The sequence below is a fragment of the Scleropages formosus genome, chromosome 23 (genome assembly GCF_900964775.1).
Source record: "Scleropages formosus chromosome 23, fSclFor1.1, whole genome shotgun sequence".
NCBI lineage: Eukaryota > Metazoa > Chordata > Actinopteri > Osteoglossiformes > Osteoglossidae > Scleropages > Scleropages formosus.
Genome location: NC_041828.1, coordinates 45,059 through 62,809, shown reverse-complemented (window position 1 = coordinate 62,809; position 17,751 = coordinate 45,059). Strand labels below are relative to the sequence as shown.

Sequence of the window (17,751 nt, the reverse complement as noted above, 5' to 3'; positions counted from 1 at the left end):
AGGGTTCTTCTGATTTTCATCTATTAACTTTGCATAGCATTCAGACATGGCATGGAAAAGTGCTTTTTTTTAATATTTTTTAGACAATTGGACTAGGCTACATAATAAATGTTTTGTTTAGTTGAATGCCATTTATGCTCTAACTGACGACATTCTAACTTTATTGCATGAGTTGATTCGTTGAACCACAGTGAGTTTCTTACAGTTCGAATAAGTTTAGTTTCTGGGGGAACCACAGAGTCTAGGGCAAATTTTACCACTGAATTATAATCAAAAGCCATTTCATCAATATCTACACTCATTCCAAAATCAGAGCTTCTGATATAATCAACAAGTTTAGCAGTATTATTTTCATCAATAAGCCGCACGATTTTGGTCTTACTGTGGTCGGACGGCACCGGTAGGTATAGATCAAAGGTTAATACGTAATGATCGGAAATAGTCTCGTTTAAAGGAATAATATTAACATGATGAACATCTACACCGTAGGTTATGAGGAGATTAAGCGTATGGCTACGGGAATGATGAGTAGGACCGGTAACAACTTGAGTAAAACAGACCGAGTTTAAGAGAGACGTAAAACTATTAGTGAGAGTATCCAACAACACGTTTATATGAATATTGAAATCCAGGACAACAACCTGTCTCTCAATGTCAGTAAAACTAAGGAGCTGGTGATTGACTTCAGGAAACAGGATACGGTTCAGGCACCCATCTACATAGGAGGGGACATTATAGAGGGGGTCAACAGCTTCAAATTCCTAGGGGTCACCCTCACTGCCTAACTCACATGGACTGAGAATAGAGCATCAACTATCAAAAAGGCCCATCAACATTTCCACTTCCTCAGGCATCCGAAGAAAGCCCGGATGTCCACTACAGTCCTTACCACTTTCTACAGGTGTGCTGTGGAGTCCGTCTTCACAGGATGTATTACATGCTGGGGTGGCAGCTGCTCCACACAGGAAAAGAAAGCCCTACAGAGGGTGGACAAAACAGCTCAGGGAATCATCGGCACACAGCTACCAGCAGTCGAGGACACCTACACCACACGCTGCCTCAGAAAGACGATGCGCATCATGAGAGATCATAGTCACCCCACACGGGCACTTTTCTCTTTCCTGCCATCTGCAAAACGGCTCAGGTCTATTCGAACCCGCACAGTTAGGTACAGGAACAGCTTTTACCCCACTGCTGTAAGAGTATACAACACTAACCAATGTGCCACCTTTAGTAACTAGAGTTGGGCTGCTCCACCCAAGCGCATTGGTAAAGTCACTTCAAGCATTCTCATTCTCTCGTTCTGAGTTCTCTGACTGTTACATTATTGTTACTACTGTTACCATTATTTATTGTTATTGCTGTCACTGCTGCTATTACTTACTTTCATTGACACTGTTTTGTTTGTCATTGTTTTGTTTGTTCAGTATTCCTCTTGTCCTTGCCCATAGTCTGTGGAGAAGCATTCAGGAAGATTTTCATGATACATGTACATGGTACTTGTATCTATGACAATAAACTTGAAACTTGAACTTGAAATCACCCATCAAGATTATTTTGTCATGAGTAATGACTAAATCGGTGATAAAGTTACTAAATTCCTCGGGAAAAGAGGAGTATGGTCCAGGTGAATGGTAGATAAGGAATATATATTGGCTTTTGACTTGAAATCTAGCTGTAGAACTTCAAACAAGGTAGAATTTTCACAGTTTCTCAATGTTATTTGTAATCTATTATTGAAAAGAACACCGAGTCCACGTTGTACAGAATGAGATTTATGGAAATAATTATATCCGTCTGGAGCGGCTTCCGTTAGCGGAATCGTATGGGACTCACCTAGCCAGGTTTCGGTAAGGAAGAATAGATTGGACTTGTAACTTAACATTAAGTCGTTTACTAGGACAGCTTTACTTGTTAGTGAATGAATATTTAACAGACAGGCATTTTATATTACAGTTTGGCCCCGGTGGTAACTTCAGAATATTGGGTTTAATATATTTTAGGTTTCTGGTGCAAGCGCTCCTCTCACAAAGTTTAGTTAAACGCCGTGGCCTTATAATGGTATGTATGTTTTGGCTACACTCAACGCTTTCATTTAAAGTTTTGAGGCCCACACTGGACAAGGCACAAGAAAATAATTACAAGCTTAAATAATTATAAGCTTGTAATTACTGCAGTGTTAATATAGGAAGTCGCTCTGGAAAAAAGTGTCAGATAAATGAATAAATGTTAATGTAAACGTAGTAACATTAATAGCACTTTGTTAGGTAAAACTGTTCTAAAAACAAGCCAATGCCCCACTCCGTCAAAGGGCAGGTATGAAAAAGAGACTGTTTTTTGACTTTCACATATATTTTGTTTTACACAACCATCCAATCCATTACTGATAAAGATGAAAAATATGAAAAATGACGGTCATGCTTCGTTCAGCCTCAGGGAAAGGTATAGTGTGTCAACATTTCTGGTCCTGGCCACAGGACTAACTGCTAACTGACTCTTTTTCCTATGGCTTGCTCTTCTCGTTTCAGTCGTTTCTCTCAAGTGTCTCTGTTAATGTAATGCACACATTATATTTCCTGTGACACATATGCGGCTTTGGAGAAAAGTGTCTGCTAAACGAATAAATGTAAATATAAATGTAAGATGGGTCGTGAGAACATGCCTCCTGATGACGTCACTGTCTGGCATAGCCCGAGATGACATCACTGCGATAGTGCACGACGTGACAGTGACACCTTGAGCACGCGAACTTTCTTTGTGTCAAAACACAGTTGAATATTGAATTGAATGTTGAAGCTGTAAAATGACTAGTTTTCGCAACATTAACAAAAACCTAATTAAAGCCAATGTGACTGTCCACCTGTGCTCAGTGTGTGTGAGAAGAGCACACAATCTGAACAGCGATGGTATTGGTGAAAGACTAGCATGATGGACAGTCACTGGCAAAAACGAAAAGAGCTCAGAGAAAAGCGGTGTGAGTCATTCACACTGTTCACTGTTATACAGTGTATGTTTTTCTGTGTGTTTTTGTCTGTGTCTCTGTGTGTGCTTATCAAAAATGTGGTGATAACTGCAAGTGATTGCAAATTTTTAACCTCAACAAAAATGTTTAAACTCTTAACATTTACATTTATTGATTTAGCAGAAGCTTTTCTCCAAAAAGTGTGTATCGGACAGTTGATGACATCAAGAGGAGGAGAGATCCCAGCTCAGTCTGTGTGGAGTTTGCATGTTCTCCCTGTGTCTGGGCTACTCGCTGTGCCACCGTGCCGCCCCCTGCTAACACTACATAGCGCCGGCTCGCCATGACCCCGCTCGAAACAAGGAGCTTCAGCCAGCGTGTGTGTGTGTGTGTGTGTGTGTGTGTGTGTGTGTGTGTGTAAATATAAGTGTGAACCTTGCTAACCCTTTGTGTGAAGTTTCCAGATCCTGGATGGCCTTGGCAGCTCATGGATCAGTGAGATGAATCTTAGTGAAATGCAATAAAATTAAAATACTGTGCTTAACTCTGGAGGGATGAATAATTACCTTGAAACAAAAATGGTTGGAAGGGCAGCTCATTTGAATTGTGCTCAAAGCTGATATTGTGCTCGCATTTCAGTATTAAAAGTTGGAGGAGCTCAGTCATGTTTCTGAGTGACAGTGCATCTTTTTCAAGTGCCCTAAAATCTGAGCAGCATTTATTGAGTTTCTTTCTTAATAAGAGGACGTCTACAAGCTATTAGATGTAGAGATTAAGGCTGCCAACTCCAATGAAAAAGAGGCTCCTAAATCCATTTTATCACCCTTGTCAATTTCCCTTGCTTGACACAGAATGTCAAAACTAGATTTAACTTCTAGCAAAGACATGTCCAAAGAGGTGCTTAACCTGAACAATTCAGTGTGATAAAGCTCATAAAAAGATAGACAGAAATGTATTGGTAACCAAGGGACTATTAAAATCCAAAAGTAGAAAAATATCTTGTCAAGCTGAATGAATTCATAAGTACCATGTTCAAGGAGACAGTACTAGAGTACCAGCAAGAATACATGTAAAAGAACCAGGAAAAAATGCACCTTACTGAATGAACACCAAATGTTTCATTTACATGTCAGTTATCTTCCAGGGCCTGTGGCGAAAAAAAGGGGATTTTGTTAGCCTGGGAAGAATCTAAGGACTTCATATTGATGCTCGTTGTTGAAAGGAAGTCTACCAGCTCAGCCTCATTTCCATGGAAGACTGAAGAATCATGTATTCACTTTATATCTGTTGGAGCGCTATGCAAATGTATTTCAAAAGTGCGTTAGCTAGCAGTTGGTTAATAAAGTATAATGATGTCACAGTCAGCACACCTGCGGCTTCATCATACACACAGTCAGTGAAAGCAGTGGCAGGACAGATGCACTATATTCCTCATGTAACTGGTCCCCTGCAATGAACAAAGACTGTAAGGGCTTATGAAAAATTTCATTTTTCATTTCACTCACTTCAACGCTACTCGGTGCTTCTCGCAGCATAGTGTCCCTATGCTTTGCAGAATGAAACACAAGAAAGAGGCAAATCATCTTGGGAACCATATTTCTCAATATTATAAAGTTTTTCGATGCACGTACTCAAAACAGCTACCGAAAAAGGTTGAAAGTGCAACAGGAATTAGGACAAACTGCAAAGGCAGAAAATGATAACTGCAGTGAAAAGTATAACACAAAAAGATGAGTTGTAAGTCATTTTTCTTCCATAAAAATAGTGATAATTCCATCCCCTCAAAATGGGAATTTACCTGACAGGGAGATTTCCAGCAACAGCTTAAGCCCATTATGCCAGGAATGAGGGAATTTAACTTTCTTACATTTTATGTGTTTCCCCTCTTTCTCACAGCAGCATTGTCACATTTAGGCATCTCCTGCTGTCTTATTTTGCTTTGTGAATTTCACGCAGAGACAGTTATCAGTGGACGGGTGCATGTGTCCTGCTGAAAAGAGAATGGATAACATGACCCTTTGTGTCATCCATTGTATCTCATTCCAATCTGCAGATAGCGATGTAAAAAAGTGGCCTTCAATGAGCCTCGGTGGGCACTGGAACACGCCTCTAGAGTAGCAGCAACCAGCCCTACATGTGTGATAACCCTGTAGGTGTTCCATACGAAAGTATAAAGCATTGCACCAGCACAAGGAGGGCACTGCATTTTGGCTCATTTTCAGTCAGCTCAACCATCGAGTGCCACCAGAGACACGGGTGGGAGCACCTTTCACAACACAGACAAGGTCAGTGAGTGGCAATGAGTAAAATGAAAATGAAAATAATGCATCCATTCATCCCCTATGGATGTTCAATTGAAAGCTTACAAGGGCATGAAATTTACTTCAGGGTATAAGCCATATCTTTTGCGGGTTAACTGCACGTTCCATTCTGGATCGAGTACAATTTACAATAAATCATAGTTGTGTACCTTTTCAATCTTTAAGGAACAGTCGGGCAACTCCAGTAAAAATAAAGGATATCATAAAAATGTGCACAAACATCTTTGACGGCAGCAAAGCTAATTAGTTCTTTTATTGTGTCTGAAAGATTTAATATAAAAGCTCTCAGTGTGTGTTAAGAAGACCTTCCATTTGTATTACAATTGCTTACTTACTTGATGTTTTTCTTCAAAGCAACTTACAATTATTTAGCCGTTTATAAAGCTGGGTAATTTTTACTGGAGCAACTTAGGGCAAGTACCTTGTTCAATGGTACTACAGCTGGAGGTGAGGCTCTAACCACTACACTAGCAACTTCTCCTGCATTTGTGTGACTGACTGACTGACTGACTGACTGGCTGAACGACAAGAATTTGTGGCTCACGGTTGGTGGCCCAATATAGAGCTGTATAGTGAGCTGGACTGCTGATGATAGGAGAAACTGTTCAAACACCTGAGTAACTTGTCATCTTGTCCTGTACAGACTACGGATCGTAACGACCATGGCCGTCTTGCTTCGTCCTTCTCTTCTTGCTGTGTAAGTAGTAACATTTAACCACTACTTTTGTCCCCAGTTCACTGAGCTCTTGAGTCTATAACCTGCACCTTCTTGGAGAAGAAGTCGGCAACAAAAACTTTTCTTTCCATCAACTGTCCTGTTGTCTACTCGTGAGAGCTAGCAAACAAAAAGCCTCTAAGTTCTTGCTTTCGGCTCCAGTGTGGAGGACTGAGTTCCCTGTGTGCCTCAAAACTGCTGAATCTTTCCCAGCATGCCAGAAGAGTCTCAAAACCCATGTGTTTCAGAGCCACTTCTCTGCTGGTCTCCTGACAGCTACATAAACGCACTTCACACCATCTGTCACGATGACCTCTTTATCGGACTCAGCTCTACACGCATTTACTTACTTGACTTCTGCGTGCGGGCAAAAATGCTGGTCAAACCGACTGCACTTAGACAATTGCGTGTCTGCACTTACACCTCTTCATCAGCTGTGAAATGCACTTTTGTTTATTTTGAATTATACGTCGTGCTGGAGAAATGTCTCTGCCTCATGAATAAATGAAAATATGTAAATGTCAAAACAAACAGAATAATTTGATCATTTGTTTGACAGCCACAAACAAAAAGGATGTCGAATTTTTGCTTTTGATTATATTTTATCAGAGGGATCTTGTTTCTCTTGCACTGGCATGTCAGTAATATACTTTAATTTCTTCTGCAGGTTTTTAATAGTTCGCTGTGAAGGCACATTTTTCAATGACAAAAACAAAGTTACTTTGTTGAAGACAGACTGGATGAAGACTTTGGATGAAAGCAAGGCTTTGTCAGCACTGACTATTCCCGGAACCCACGACAGCATGTCCTCCTCACACCAAGCTTTGTCACTGCACTTCCAGCTCGATGCAGGGGTGCGATACTTTGAAATGAAAGCCAGTAGTCCCCTTCTGTTTAACAGAAAAAAGATTGAGATTGGAAGCAAGTCACTGGATGAGGTCCTGAACGTTCTGAAGACTTTCTTGGCTAAAAACCCCAGTGAATTTGTACTGCTGAAGTTGATCCCAGAAGGGCTCAGAAAGACTGAGACAGCAAAAGATATCACTAAGGTCTTACAGAAAGAGCAGGGTGTGTGGTTAGAGCCTACAGTACCAACTGTGGGCCAGGTGAAAGGGAAAATTGTCATTCTGAGGAGCTCCACCTATGAAAAAGGAGTTGCCAACCAGCAGACAAGTGGTAAGAAGGACAGCAAATTTAAGGATGTTGAGAAACATCTGAAGCATATCAAGGAACACCTGAAGAGCGCAGAGGGACTCTGTAAGCAAGGGAGCTTGACGGTAACGGTCACCAGTTCTTCGGCCTTCCTGACAACCTACAAGAGTGTGGCAGTACAAGTGAACCCCAATCTTGACCAGGCCCTCAAAGGCCTGCTGGAGGGCAAAACCAGGCCGTCGTGCTTGGGAGTGATAGCCACAGACTTCCTTGGAGAGACCCTCATTGACACCATCATCAAATTCAATGGAGTGGGAAGTGGAGCAACAGTAGGGGCAGGAGCAGCACAGGGAGCAGGGGCAGGAGCAGCACAGGGAGCAGGGGCAGCAGAGGAAGCAGGGGCAGGAACAGCACAGGGAGGAAGGGCAGGAGCAGCAGAGGGAGCAGGGGCAGGAACAGCACAGGGAGGAAGGGCAGGAGCAGCAGAGGGAGCAGGTGCAGCAGAAAAGCAGGGGTGTGCTGAGGAACCTAAGGCTTAAAAATAGCCCTGTTCTAGGCAGGACAGTTCATTGTGTGTGCGTGTGTGCGCGCTTTCAAACTGTACTACTCTTGCTTGAGTGAAGTAAAATGCATTGAGAATATTGTAACAACCTGCGTTACTGTGTTTGAGGGGGAAATGTGTTTATTGTAATTGGTTAGCATTTGGTGAGATAGGGGGAACATAAGGGGATAGCACAGGGGCACAGCGAGTAGCACTGCTGTCTCGCAGCACCTGGGTGGTGCGTGATAACGTGGGTTGATCCCCGCTCAGTCTGTGGAGAGTTTACATGTTCTTCCCATGTCTGTGTGGGTTTCCTCCCACAGTCCAAAGACACACACACACACACACACACACACACACACATCTTCAGAGCCGCTTGTCCCATACGGGGTCATGGGGAACCGGAGCCTACCCGGCAACACAGGGCATAAGGCCGGAGGGGGAGGGGACACACCCAGGATGGGACGCCAGTCCGTTGCAAGGCACCCCAAGCGGGACTCGAACCCCAGACCCACCGAACAGCAGGACTGTGGTCCAACCCACTGCGCCACCGCACCCCCCAGCCAGTCCAAAGACATGCTGTTCATAGTGTGACAGAGAGTGTGTTCCACTGATGCATGGATGAATGACCCATTGTAAGTAGTGCATCTAGCAGTTTAAGTCACCTTGGCGAATAAGGTATACGGGCTAGTAACACTACACAGCATCCATTGTTATTTGCTTTGGAGAAAAGGATCTGCTAAGTGAATAAATGTAAATGCGATTGCATTTGCCAGTAGGGGAAAGAAGAAAGAGGCTGGGGGGGGGGGGGGGGTAAAGAGGTTGGGAAAGCTGGCTTGAGGCGCGGGTCCTGGAGGAAACGGGGTCCTCGCCCTGAGAGCATTATTTCTCTGTGTGCCGGTGTTCTAATAAAACATTCGAAATCAACACTGCCTCTGCATCCCTCTTCACCCCCATCCAAACCCCTGGCGCTATGCACCATGGTATTGTGTCCCTGGGGTCCTTTGACGTTCAAGTCATTTTTGTCATTCCAGTCTAGAGCTTGTATACAGTGGAACGAAATGTCCCTTCTCCGGAGACCATGGTGAAACACAGAACAGGTTTTAAAAAAAAAAAAAAAAAAAAGTTCCCGAACTGGTGTAGACTACATGTAACACGCACCATATTTCAGGACCTGAACTGGCCACTGCGTACTATCATGCTGCCATCTTGGAACGTTCTAGGGAGATGCGGGAGATGTTCCATCACACCCACATGCTGCTATAAGTTTGAGTTTGTACTGTCAAGATATGCCATCTATCACACAGCGTAGCTGCACAAAACTGACTGTAGAATGGCAAGGATGCTGGGTAAAGGAAATGTCAATCACACCCAAGAGAAAAAGATTTAATAGATCACCTCAGTTATTGAGATATACAGAAAATACAAAATACGACCCAGGCTCTTGGTATAAACACAAGGGAAGGTAAATAATTCAGCATATTGGGCACGTTAGAAAACTGGAGTCCACAAGGAGGACATCAGGCCATCAAACCACCAGGACAGGGATGCGTTCCATATGACAGAGAGACAGAAGAAAGAGAAGCCCTTTCTGCACAAGGCCGAAGTCCCATCGTGGAGATTGAGTAACTTCAGAAAAGAACACATGTAGAAGTTTTAAACATGATGTTTAAAAGCTTGACGTAACAAATGTCCAGAAAAACAGCCCTCAAGTTCCATGGCTTTCGTGAAGCGCAGGTGAAGAGGGACACGGAAGATGTTGAATGTACTGGCGGACAGAGCTGATGTCCTCTCTGTGGTCCACAGTCTTTTTATGAAACCCCTGCTCCAGAAGAATAGATCTGGGACAAACTGAGGGTGCACAGCTTATTTTGTTGACCACACAGGACGCTAGTGTTTGGGGGCTACGATCCCCCCTTCAGGGGGCTCTAGCTCTCCATCTTCCTGCAGCTCCCCCTCCTCCATGGTGACCTGTAGGTTATCAGGGGCCCATTTTGGGTTTCCATTGCTTTTGTGGTACAAAAAAGAATTTGGCACCTGGGTAAACTGTCCCTGCCCGTGGGGCCCATGCTCCAGCCACTCCTCATCCATGACTCCATCGTCACACTAAAAGGACCAAATGAAAGTCTCTGTGATGCCTGCACACAACACAGCCTGGGCTGAGGACTACAGGAATGGACCAGCCAGAACTTACCAGGTGATACTTCTTGCTCTTGGGTATGTATTCTGAGTCCCACTCTACCGCTGGAGGGCACTTTCCCACAACTGTGTCTGGGGGTTCGTTGTCAGTGTGGTTTCTGGAGTAACTTCCCATGCTCCACCCCCTGCTCTTCATTCCAAACTGCACCAATGAGAAGCAGATGAAGAAAGACATAGTGGTCTCAAGCACACAGAAAAAATACAACACAAACATGGTTTTCCCACATGCAGACAGTACTTTTAATCTCAGCTGTCACTGACTACTTATTTGCATATTGGTGTTTTAATCCAATTAAATTACACAGAAACATCTTGATAAGCACAGAAACTCAACCACAATGGCCCTGAAAGTTTTGTAAAAGATCCAGCAGCCATGACACACAGCAGACTTACAAAGCCCCTGTGATCCTGAGAGCTCTCTACAGCATCATGGTCATGAAGTGCCACATGGACCTTGCTGAAGGTTTCCACACCAGAAGTGCTGTCCCGCAGATGGTGTTCTGCTGAGCAGGAGGATGACTGAGAGCGCTGCTTCTTGCTTTTTCTGGATAAACAGAAAAGAAGAAGGGCCACATGCCTTCTGCTCAGACCCCTGGGCTTGCCTTAGTCAAGTAAAGCATCCCTTTCCCAGGTCAGAAGGCGAGCAGATTGCCTGGAACTGATACATGAGACATCAGAGTACGGCTCTTCTCCACATTTCAGTGTCACATACTTTAACTTCTTGTGATTCTTGGCAGGTTCCTCTGAGAACCGTTCCCTGCTGGACAGAGAGGAGTCTTCAGGTGTCTTTGCAGCAGCACACTCCCGGTCAGAGTAGCTCGCGGCCTGCTTCTGATCCACATGACGGTCCGAAGAAAGGCTCGTTTGCCTTGCCCCCGGGTCCTGGAAGACAGGTGAGCTGTGTTAGAGCCAGCCCAAACCCTTCACAAAAAACTCAAAATGAACAGTTCAGAAGGAAGACCTTGAAGTTTGATGCTGATGCCGTGAAAAAACAGCAAGAAATGGGTTTGAGCAGAACTGCTAGAGATCAGAGTCCCTAACAATCAGTGCCATAACCAGAGTCGTTCATGGTAAAGCATCCCAGCAAGAGTGCTGTGCTCATCCATGTCTGGCCTGAAAAGCGAAAATCCTCTGGTTCTCAGTTCTGTGCTCGATGTGGTGAAATGAGCTCCCACTGTCCCTCAGAACTGCTGAATCCCTTCCAACATTCAAGAAGGGTTTCAAATCCATCTCTTTCAGACCCACATTTTCTTATCTCCTCAGTTACTTAAATGAGACCAACACCACCTGTTGCAATTATGTAAGCACAGTCACACAATGAGATATGCTCATTTGAATGAGAATTTTACTTATTGAGGAGTAGATTATTAATAAAATAAACATCAGCTTACAAGGCATTTCTTTTTTGAGAACTGAGCTTGGATTTCCCATGCTTCCTGACAGCTGCGCATGATGAAACATTTATGTTTATAGTTAACTTCTTTCCTAAGCAAATTACAATAATTTACTAGTACAGTATTTAATCCAATGAGACTACAGCAGACAACTTACCAAGCATCCTAAACTCACTGATCTTTACCACAAAGCAATGTAACACACATAGTACTGGCAATTCAGTCATCAATGCCCTGAAACACGTCGGTGGGAGGAAACCCACGTAAACATGGGGATAATACGCAAACACCGTACAGAGACTGCTAGAAACCATGTGACAAAACCTGCAACGTTTTGAGAAAAAAAAAAAAAATGTAGTACTCTATAAGACTATGTAGACTTGTAGTCTAGAGACTGAAGTTGAGCTCTAAAGCTGCGGAAACCAAAATAGAGTCCAACACCCAGGTAACGCCAGCCCTACCATCAAGGATGGTGGTGGCAACATCATGCTCTGGGATTGCTTTTCACCTGGAGAAACTGGAAAGCGTGTTGCCATCAAGGGCAACATGGATGGAGCCAAATCCAGGCAAATTCTTGAGGAGAACATGTTTTAACTAGAGATCTACATTTAGGTCATTTCCAGCAGCACAGAGAACCAAAACACATGGCAAAATGTACTACAAAATGGCTTGGGGGGGGTTTGATCTGGAACAGCCCAGTAAGAGCATAGCCTTGAATTGAAAATCTGTGGTAGGAACTGAAAATTGCCATCTACCAACACTCTGCATCTAATTTAGCAGAGACTGAAGAAAGAGCAAAAATTACAACATCTAAATGTGCAAACCTCATACAGACATTTATCGACTTGGCAAAGAGGGAAAAAAAAAAAAAAAAAAACAACATTCTTCAATGTCAAAAATTGGAAGTTATAGGAAGAAAAATCTGAAAAGGTCAAGATGCAAATTTTTAATATTTCAAATCAAATTTAAAAAAAAAAAAAAAAAAAAAACACCACGATAGCTTCAGACTTTAGCTCTGTTTCCAACACAGTGTTCTAGATGTCTGCTGGAGCACATCTCTCAATTTTTCTTCCAGTTTTAAGTGTTTCACCTGTGTTGCCTTGTAGTTGACATCCTTGTAGGATCTTGTTTCCTCGAACACCTGGGAATGCCTCTTAAATATACTGGGGGAAACATTGATTCTCCTGGGAAGGAAGAGGGACAATTCCATCAGTCAGGTCACAACGTGTATGTGTGAAAGAACCCTAACCTTGACCCTGCTCCACCCCACCCCACACCAAGGGCAAGTCTACCTGTGGATTTTGGGGCTTTTCCACACCTTCATGTCACTCTCAACAGCCTGGCGCAGGTAGAGGGAAAATCTGTCATGTAAAGTCAACTCTGAAGGACTGAAGTGGCGAGCTGTGAAGATACCACAATACTATGTTACACGCACACAGGCGTCACTCAGTGCATACCTACTGCTTCCGTAATGATCCCACTGCAGTTCAAACAACCTAACCTGTAATATCACAGCGATTACAATTCAGATGTCACTTTTATTAGTATTCCAACATTCCCGGTGGGATAAACACCCTTAAAAGACACAAAGAGGAACTGAAAGAATGCCACAACTAGAAAGAAACACTGGCAGGCAGAGGACACCTTTGACATGGTGCACTATGGCCACCACGTGTTGGGTGAACACCTCCGAGGGGCTGCGCCAGAATTGTGCAGCCTTGATGTGCTGGAAGATGGAACGGAACTCCTGCTCCTTTGGTTTGTGATGCACCAGCTCTTGGCAGAGGCGACGCTCTTTGGCCACTGTGTTGGCGCAGCTGCAAATATGAGCACAGGACAAGAGCACAGTGTTTTCACAAGGCTTGCGTCATCCGCTGCATACACGCAGATAGCACCGGGTGTTACCTGGCCAGCTTGTAACACAAGGGGCTCCCTTCGTGTCTGAAAGCTTCCTCCTTCCAATTCCACACAGGGGGCCTGCCCCGAGGAGGGCTGTCTACAGGCTTCTCCTTCCTGCTGCCTCTTGGGAGCCATTCGGGGAAGGAGTCTTTCCCAACGACTGCCCTTTCCCTGCTGGTAGCAGGTGTGGTGCGCTCCTGCTTGCGGCTGTAGTGCACTTCCTTTTCCAGGTTGCCTCCTGCCTCATCATCAGGGCTGGGAATGTCCACAGCTGCGGGGTTAGAGGGCTCCCACCTGCCAAGGGTCTCAGCCATTAGCCTACCAACAATTGGAGGTGTGTTGCCCTTTTGTTCCCCTGGTTCCTTCATCCCCTGTGGCGGGGAACAAAGCTGCTTGTGCTCCTTTCTTCCAGGCTCCTTCTCTGCCTTGCGACCGGAGCGGGTGAGGTCAGTGGGCTTTGCAGCCCCTTGCTCTCTGTCTCCGTCAAATGGGTTTAGACTCCTCACCCATTCGGGTCCCTCTTTCTTCTGGTGCTCTACCAGGAACCTGGATGAGGGGAACAGGAAAGTGTTTCTCGGGCTCCCGTTCCTCCTGTCCCGGCACTCGCTCATCACCCACTGGCCATAGTGGGTACTAGTTGTGCAGCACATTTCAAACATTTTACATTTACTAAAACATGAACATGTAGCTTTGATCAAGGAGGGGTTTACCACAGAGGCCCTTCTCTCAACTGGAACCATAGTGTTTGAGTTTAACTGCACAGGGTAGCATTACAGTTCCCATGAGCCCTTTCTTCAACAGCAGCAAACAAAAGGAGTTCCAGCCTGGTGTGACCAAGCATCAGTGCTGCTCTAAAGAGTGAACTGAAGCCACAGGTAAGGACACGGGCAAAGGCTTTGACCAGTCAGATAAAACAGGTATACTTACTTCTAGTTTCACCCAGACATCTCTTAAATATTTGGATTGCATACAACGTCCTTTAATGCACAGCAGAAGACAGAAAAGCCAAAAGTTTAGTTAATAAATGCGGGAGGGCGGCATAGGCTCCCATTTTAAAACTCTTCCCAGGATCTCTGAGGCTGAGAGCAGACTAAACAAATCAAAACAAATAATTATAACGTAGCACTGGACAAACATGAGCAAACAGGTCAAAGAGAAGAAAAACCATGTCAAAGTGACAGGGACGTACTTGTGAAAGGCCGGCGAGATGGTGCTCTTTTCTCTCGCCTTCAGGCTGTCTTTCGAGAAAAAGCCAAAGCCAGAGAAGGTACCTGCCGGTGCTGCCTCTGGGGGGCTCTTGCCAGGCACCATGGGGCTAATGCTTTTCCAGGGGGCCGCACTGCTGCCCATGGCAGCAGAGGGGGAGAGGCCCACGTGAGGGCTCGCAGGCACCCCCTGGCCAATGACAACAGCAGAGCGCAGCTGGGGGCTGTGGACACAACTGGTCCTGCTCATCCGCTTCCCCTTGCTCTTTCTCTCCTTCTTTCCTTTGCCACAGTATTTAGGGGAGGAATAATGAGAGGAGGATGATAAGGAATGGGGTGAGAGACCCGAGGAAGAGTGGTTTGAGTGGTGAGACTGACTCCGTGAATGTTGGCTCCCCGAGCGCTTCTTCGGTGTGCGAGAACGAGAGTGCGCCCTCCTGGGGCTGCAGAACTCCTTCTCACCCGCTGGTTGCTGCCGCCCTTGATAGTCCTGCCAACTGTTGCGCCTGTAGGCGCCACAGCCATAGCCACCCACTCCTCTCTGATATCGACCGCGGGGGAAGAAGCCACGACCGCGGTAGTAGTAAGGCCTTCTGTAGCCTCTGCTGTAGCCGCGGAAGCCTCGGTTGTTCTGGTACTCCTTACCATAGTTGCGGTCACAACCGTAGGATGCAGAGCGAGACCTAGATTGGGATCGAGACCTAGAGCTAGGAGAAAAAAGGAGGAGAGTTAGGAATTTATCTGTTTCCAGAGTCAGAGATAAATCTGTCAAAGTAAAAAAAAAAAAAAAAAAAAAAAGAGAAACCATAACCACTACACTGGTGCTTTGAGACGTCCAGCAAAACAGGAAGGTGACGGTCCACATGTGCATAGCAACAATGACAGAACTAAGGGCACGTGGTGCTGAATGGTTTGATCGCAAACACTTGTGCTCTGATGATGGTGCCTTGTGTGGCGCCGAAACATTTGCAACCAAACCACTGAGCCCCGCATGCGCTGAGCAGCTAATCTTTTCGCTTATTTCTAACAGCAGTGAAGCAGCAGGACTGGAGCAGCAGGACTGCAGCTGGGTCACAGGAAGTAATGACATATGCTGTCCACTGGGTGGCACTGCAGGAACCACTCCATTCAAACACTACATCATATTCACCTGTAGCGACGCTTCCTGGACCGGGAGCGGCTTCTGGTGTGTGAATGCGAGAAGGAGCAGGATCGAGATCTGGATCTAGACCGCGAGGGTGACTTGGCGTTGGACATTGCAGCAGACGGGTCCGTCTTCAGACTTGCCCACTGCAACAAGAGAGGAGGAGAAGGTAAAGCGAAGGTAAAGAGCTCACCGGACAGAAGGCTGCGGTGGAGCTGGCCCTCACTCCGATGTTCCCTCGCTGCTGCATGTTCGCTCACATTAGGTGCGTTTTCAAAGCGTGACACAGGAAGCTGCAACAGTAGCAGACAGGGAGTGAGCGAGAGAGAGAGAGAGAGAGAGAGAGTGAGCAAGAGAGACTCTGCTGGCCAAACCATCCTTGTGGCACAACCCAGAAGAGGAAGTGAACTCAACAGCTCACTGGGGGCAGCAAAATGGTGGCTCGGAAGTCAGCCGTTGACCGCGAGGCCTCAAAACCTTGAAACCAGTGGCAGGTGCCTCTCTTTGCCATGCACTGGAAATCCTCTAGACCAAACGCAAAAACCCAGGGTGAAGCTGCTCCGGGGTCTCGACAACACAGAACCTGTGGGCTGGTGCCTCAGAGCAGTGCTGCCATCCTGCGGCACCCAAAAGACTGGGCGAACAATGGGGGCAGTGGTGCAAAAGGCACTGAGTTCTTGCATGTAGAGTACGATATAAATAATTCACACACATACTGTCTGAAACATAATAATCACGCTGCCCTACTGTTCACAGGCAGAGCTCACCTTCCTTCTGTTTTAGCCAAAGGAAATAAAGCACTGAACGAGTGTTCATGACACAAGATCGATTACGATTAACAATGCGTAAAGTTTGTTTTTTGAACTAGCAACGAATGGTAAAGTGTGTCGTCACACACCCGGAAGGAAAGAGGGATCTACCTGTGAAGCGTACGGCCATCCAAAGGGCAACTACATTTAACACACAAAAGTGAAAAGACAAGCTGAAGCTGTATAATTGTTACCGCTATTACACAAGTGAGATTCATTTCGACGAGAAATGACAGCGATGCACATCAAAGCGCTGTGTGTGTATCATGTAAGATACAAAGTAAAAGGTGGTTCATAGTTAAGCCATTTGATTTAGGGACGATGATCTTGGCTCTTTGCTCACAGGAGGTAGCAAGTCTTCACCTCAACTGACAACATTTATTATAATTATTTTCATTATGGGATTCTCAGCTCCAAGCGAAGGTGACCTCAAATATGAGGTTTTCAAACACAGTGAATCAGTCGCAGTAGTGAGTAAAAGCAGGGTAACTTTTACTGTAACAAATTCAGGGCAAGTGTCCTGATCAAGCCAGGGCCTCCCAAGGAAAGGCTACGGCTCTGACCCCCCCCCCAATATCATGGCTCTCAAGGGTTACTATGGAGAGCCGTACCGGGCTCGTGAGCCCCACTCACTTCACTTGTTTACTTCTCTCGAGCGGTTTGGTGAACGCTCTAGTTCACGCAGAACGTGCTTCGGACCACGACCGGCCGCTACATCACGTGGCGGCGTTTATGATCCGCCTGGAGTAGTGATAGAGCTACTGCCTCAGAAGGTCGCAGGTTCGAGCCCCACCACCTGTCTATACCGTGAGCAAGGTACTTACCCTAAAAATTGCTCCAATAATCCACCTGTAAATGGGTAATAATGATCGTAAGCATGGAATAATCGTTATCGTGACTTAAACTAAAGTTTAAGCGGCTTTGGAAAAGCGCCAGCTAAATGAATAACGTAATATTCCGCCAACACTTCAAGCAACTCACTCGTCGTCACGGTTCGTGCGGCGTGAAAAGGCTTCGTTCTTACGGGGAAAACTGCGGCGCACGTGCTTGGGGTCGAGACAGACGAGTGAGCTACTTAATGACAACAACAGCTCGTGACGCGGTTCGAAAGAGTGTCTTCTCACTGAGCCACGTGGAACAGAAGCGCTCCACTCACTCCTACCTACTTCAGGTGATGCTGCCACCGGAAGGAGCGTCTCGCACAAACAGCCGCACGCGCGGGCCGCAGCTCTCGTTCCTTCCGGCCTACCGGAGAAGCCCCTCACGTCACGCCCCCTCCCTTCCGGCCTCTTAAAGGCATCGCGCGCAGCTGTGAGATGGGGCAGCGGTATGTGCGGTAGTTTAGGCTGCGCACTGCTTCTTCAACCAAAGTGACTTAGATCTGCTGCTTACTACTTTTTTCTCCCTTGG

At 45.6% G+C, this 17,751-nt stretch overlaps 2 protein-coding genes across 9 annotated transcripts; one reads left to right on the top strand and one right to left on the bottom strand.

Moving 5' to 3' along the window:
• The first annotated feature begins 5,079 nt into the window (after positions 1 to 5,079).
• On the top strand, positions 5,080 to 7,689 carry LOC108932008 (1-phosphatidylinositol phosphodiesterase-like). The gene is made up of 3 exons (XM_018748150.2): positions 5,080 to 5,247; positions 5,927 to 5,980; positions 6,666 to 7,689. The coding sequence occupies exons 2-3, from the start codon at positions 5,946 to 5,948 to the stop codon at positions 7,687 to 7,689; spliced, it is 1,059 nt and encodes a 352-aa protein (XP_018603666.2). The 5' UTR covers positions 5,080 to 5,247; positions 5,927 to 5,945.
• Positions 7,690 to 9,050: 1,361 nt separating this feature from the next.
• Positions 9,051 to 17,596, bottom strand: LOC108932006 (thyroid hormone receptor-associated protein 3-like). 8 transcript variants are annotated; one of them, XM_029248535.1, is made up of 12 exons: positions 17,323 to 17,497; positions 17,166 to 17,190; positions 15,539 to 15,825; positions 14,373 to 15,095; positions 13,190 to 13,729; positions 12,929 to 13,101; positions 12,577 to 12,685; positions 12,375 to 12,468; positions 10,603 to 10,772; positions 10,284 to 10,434; positions 9,886 to 10,032; positions 9,051 to 9,797 (listed from the first exon to the last, which is right to left on the bottom strand). In XM_029248535.1, exons 3-12 carry the CDS (start codon positions 15,643 to 15,645, stop codon positions 9,582 to 9,584), a joined length of 2,430 nt encoding a protein of 809 aa, XP_029104368.1. In that variant the 5' UTR covers positions 15,646 to 15,825; positions 17,166 to 17,190; positions 17,323 to 17,497; the 3' UTR covers positions 9,051 to 9,581. The 8 variants fall into 8 exon arrangements, with proteins under 8 accessions (XP_029104368.1, XP_018603660.2, XP_018603659.2 ...); XM_018748144.2 differs by lacking the exons at positions 17,166 to 17,190; positions 17,323 to 17,497 and adding an exon at positions 17,504 to 17,596 and having other exon boundaries at positions 9,052 to 9,797; positions 15,539 to 15,678; positions 15,759 to 15,825; XM_018748143.2 differs by lacking the exons at positions 17,166 to 17,190; positions 17,323 to 17,497 and adding an exon at positions 17,508 to 17,596 and having other exon boundaries at positions 9,052 to 9,797; positions 15,539 to 15,678; positions 15,759 to 15,825.
• Between the last annotated feature and the right edge of the window lie 155 nt (positions 17,597 to 17,751).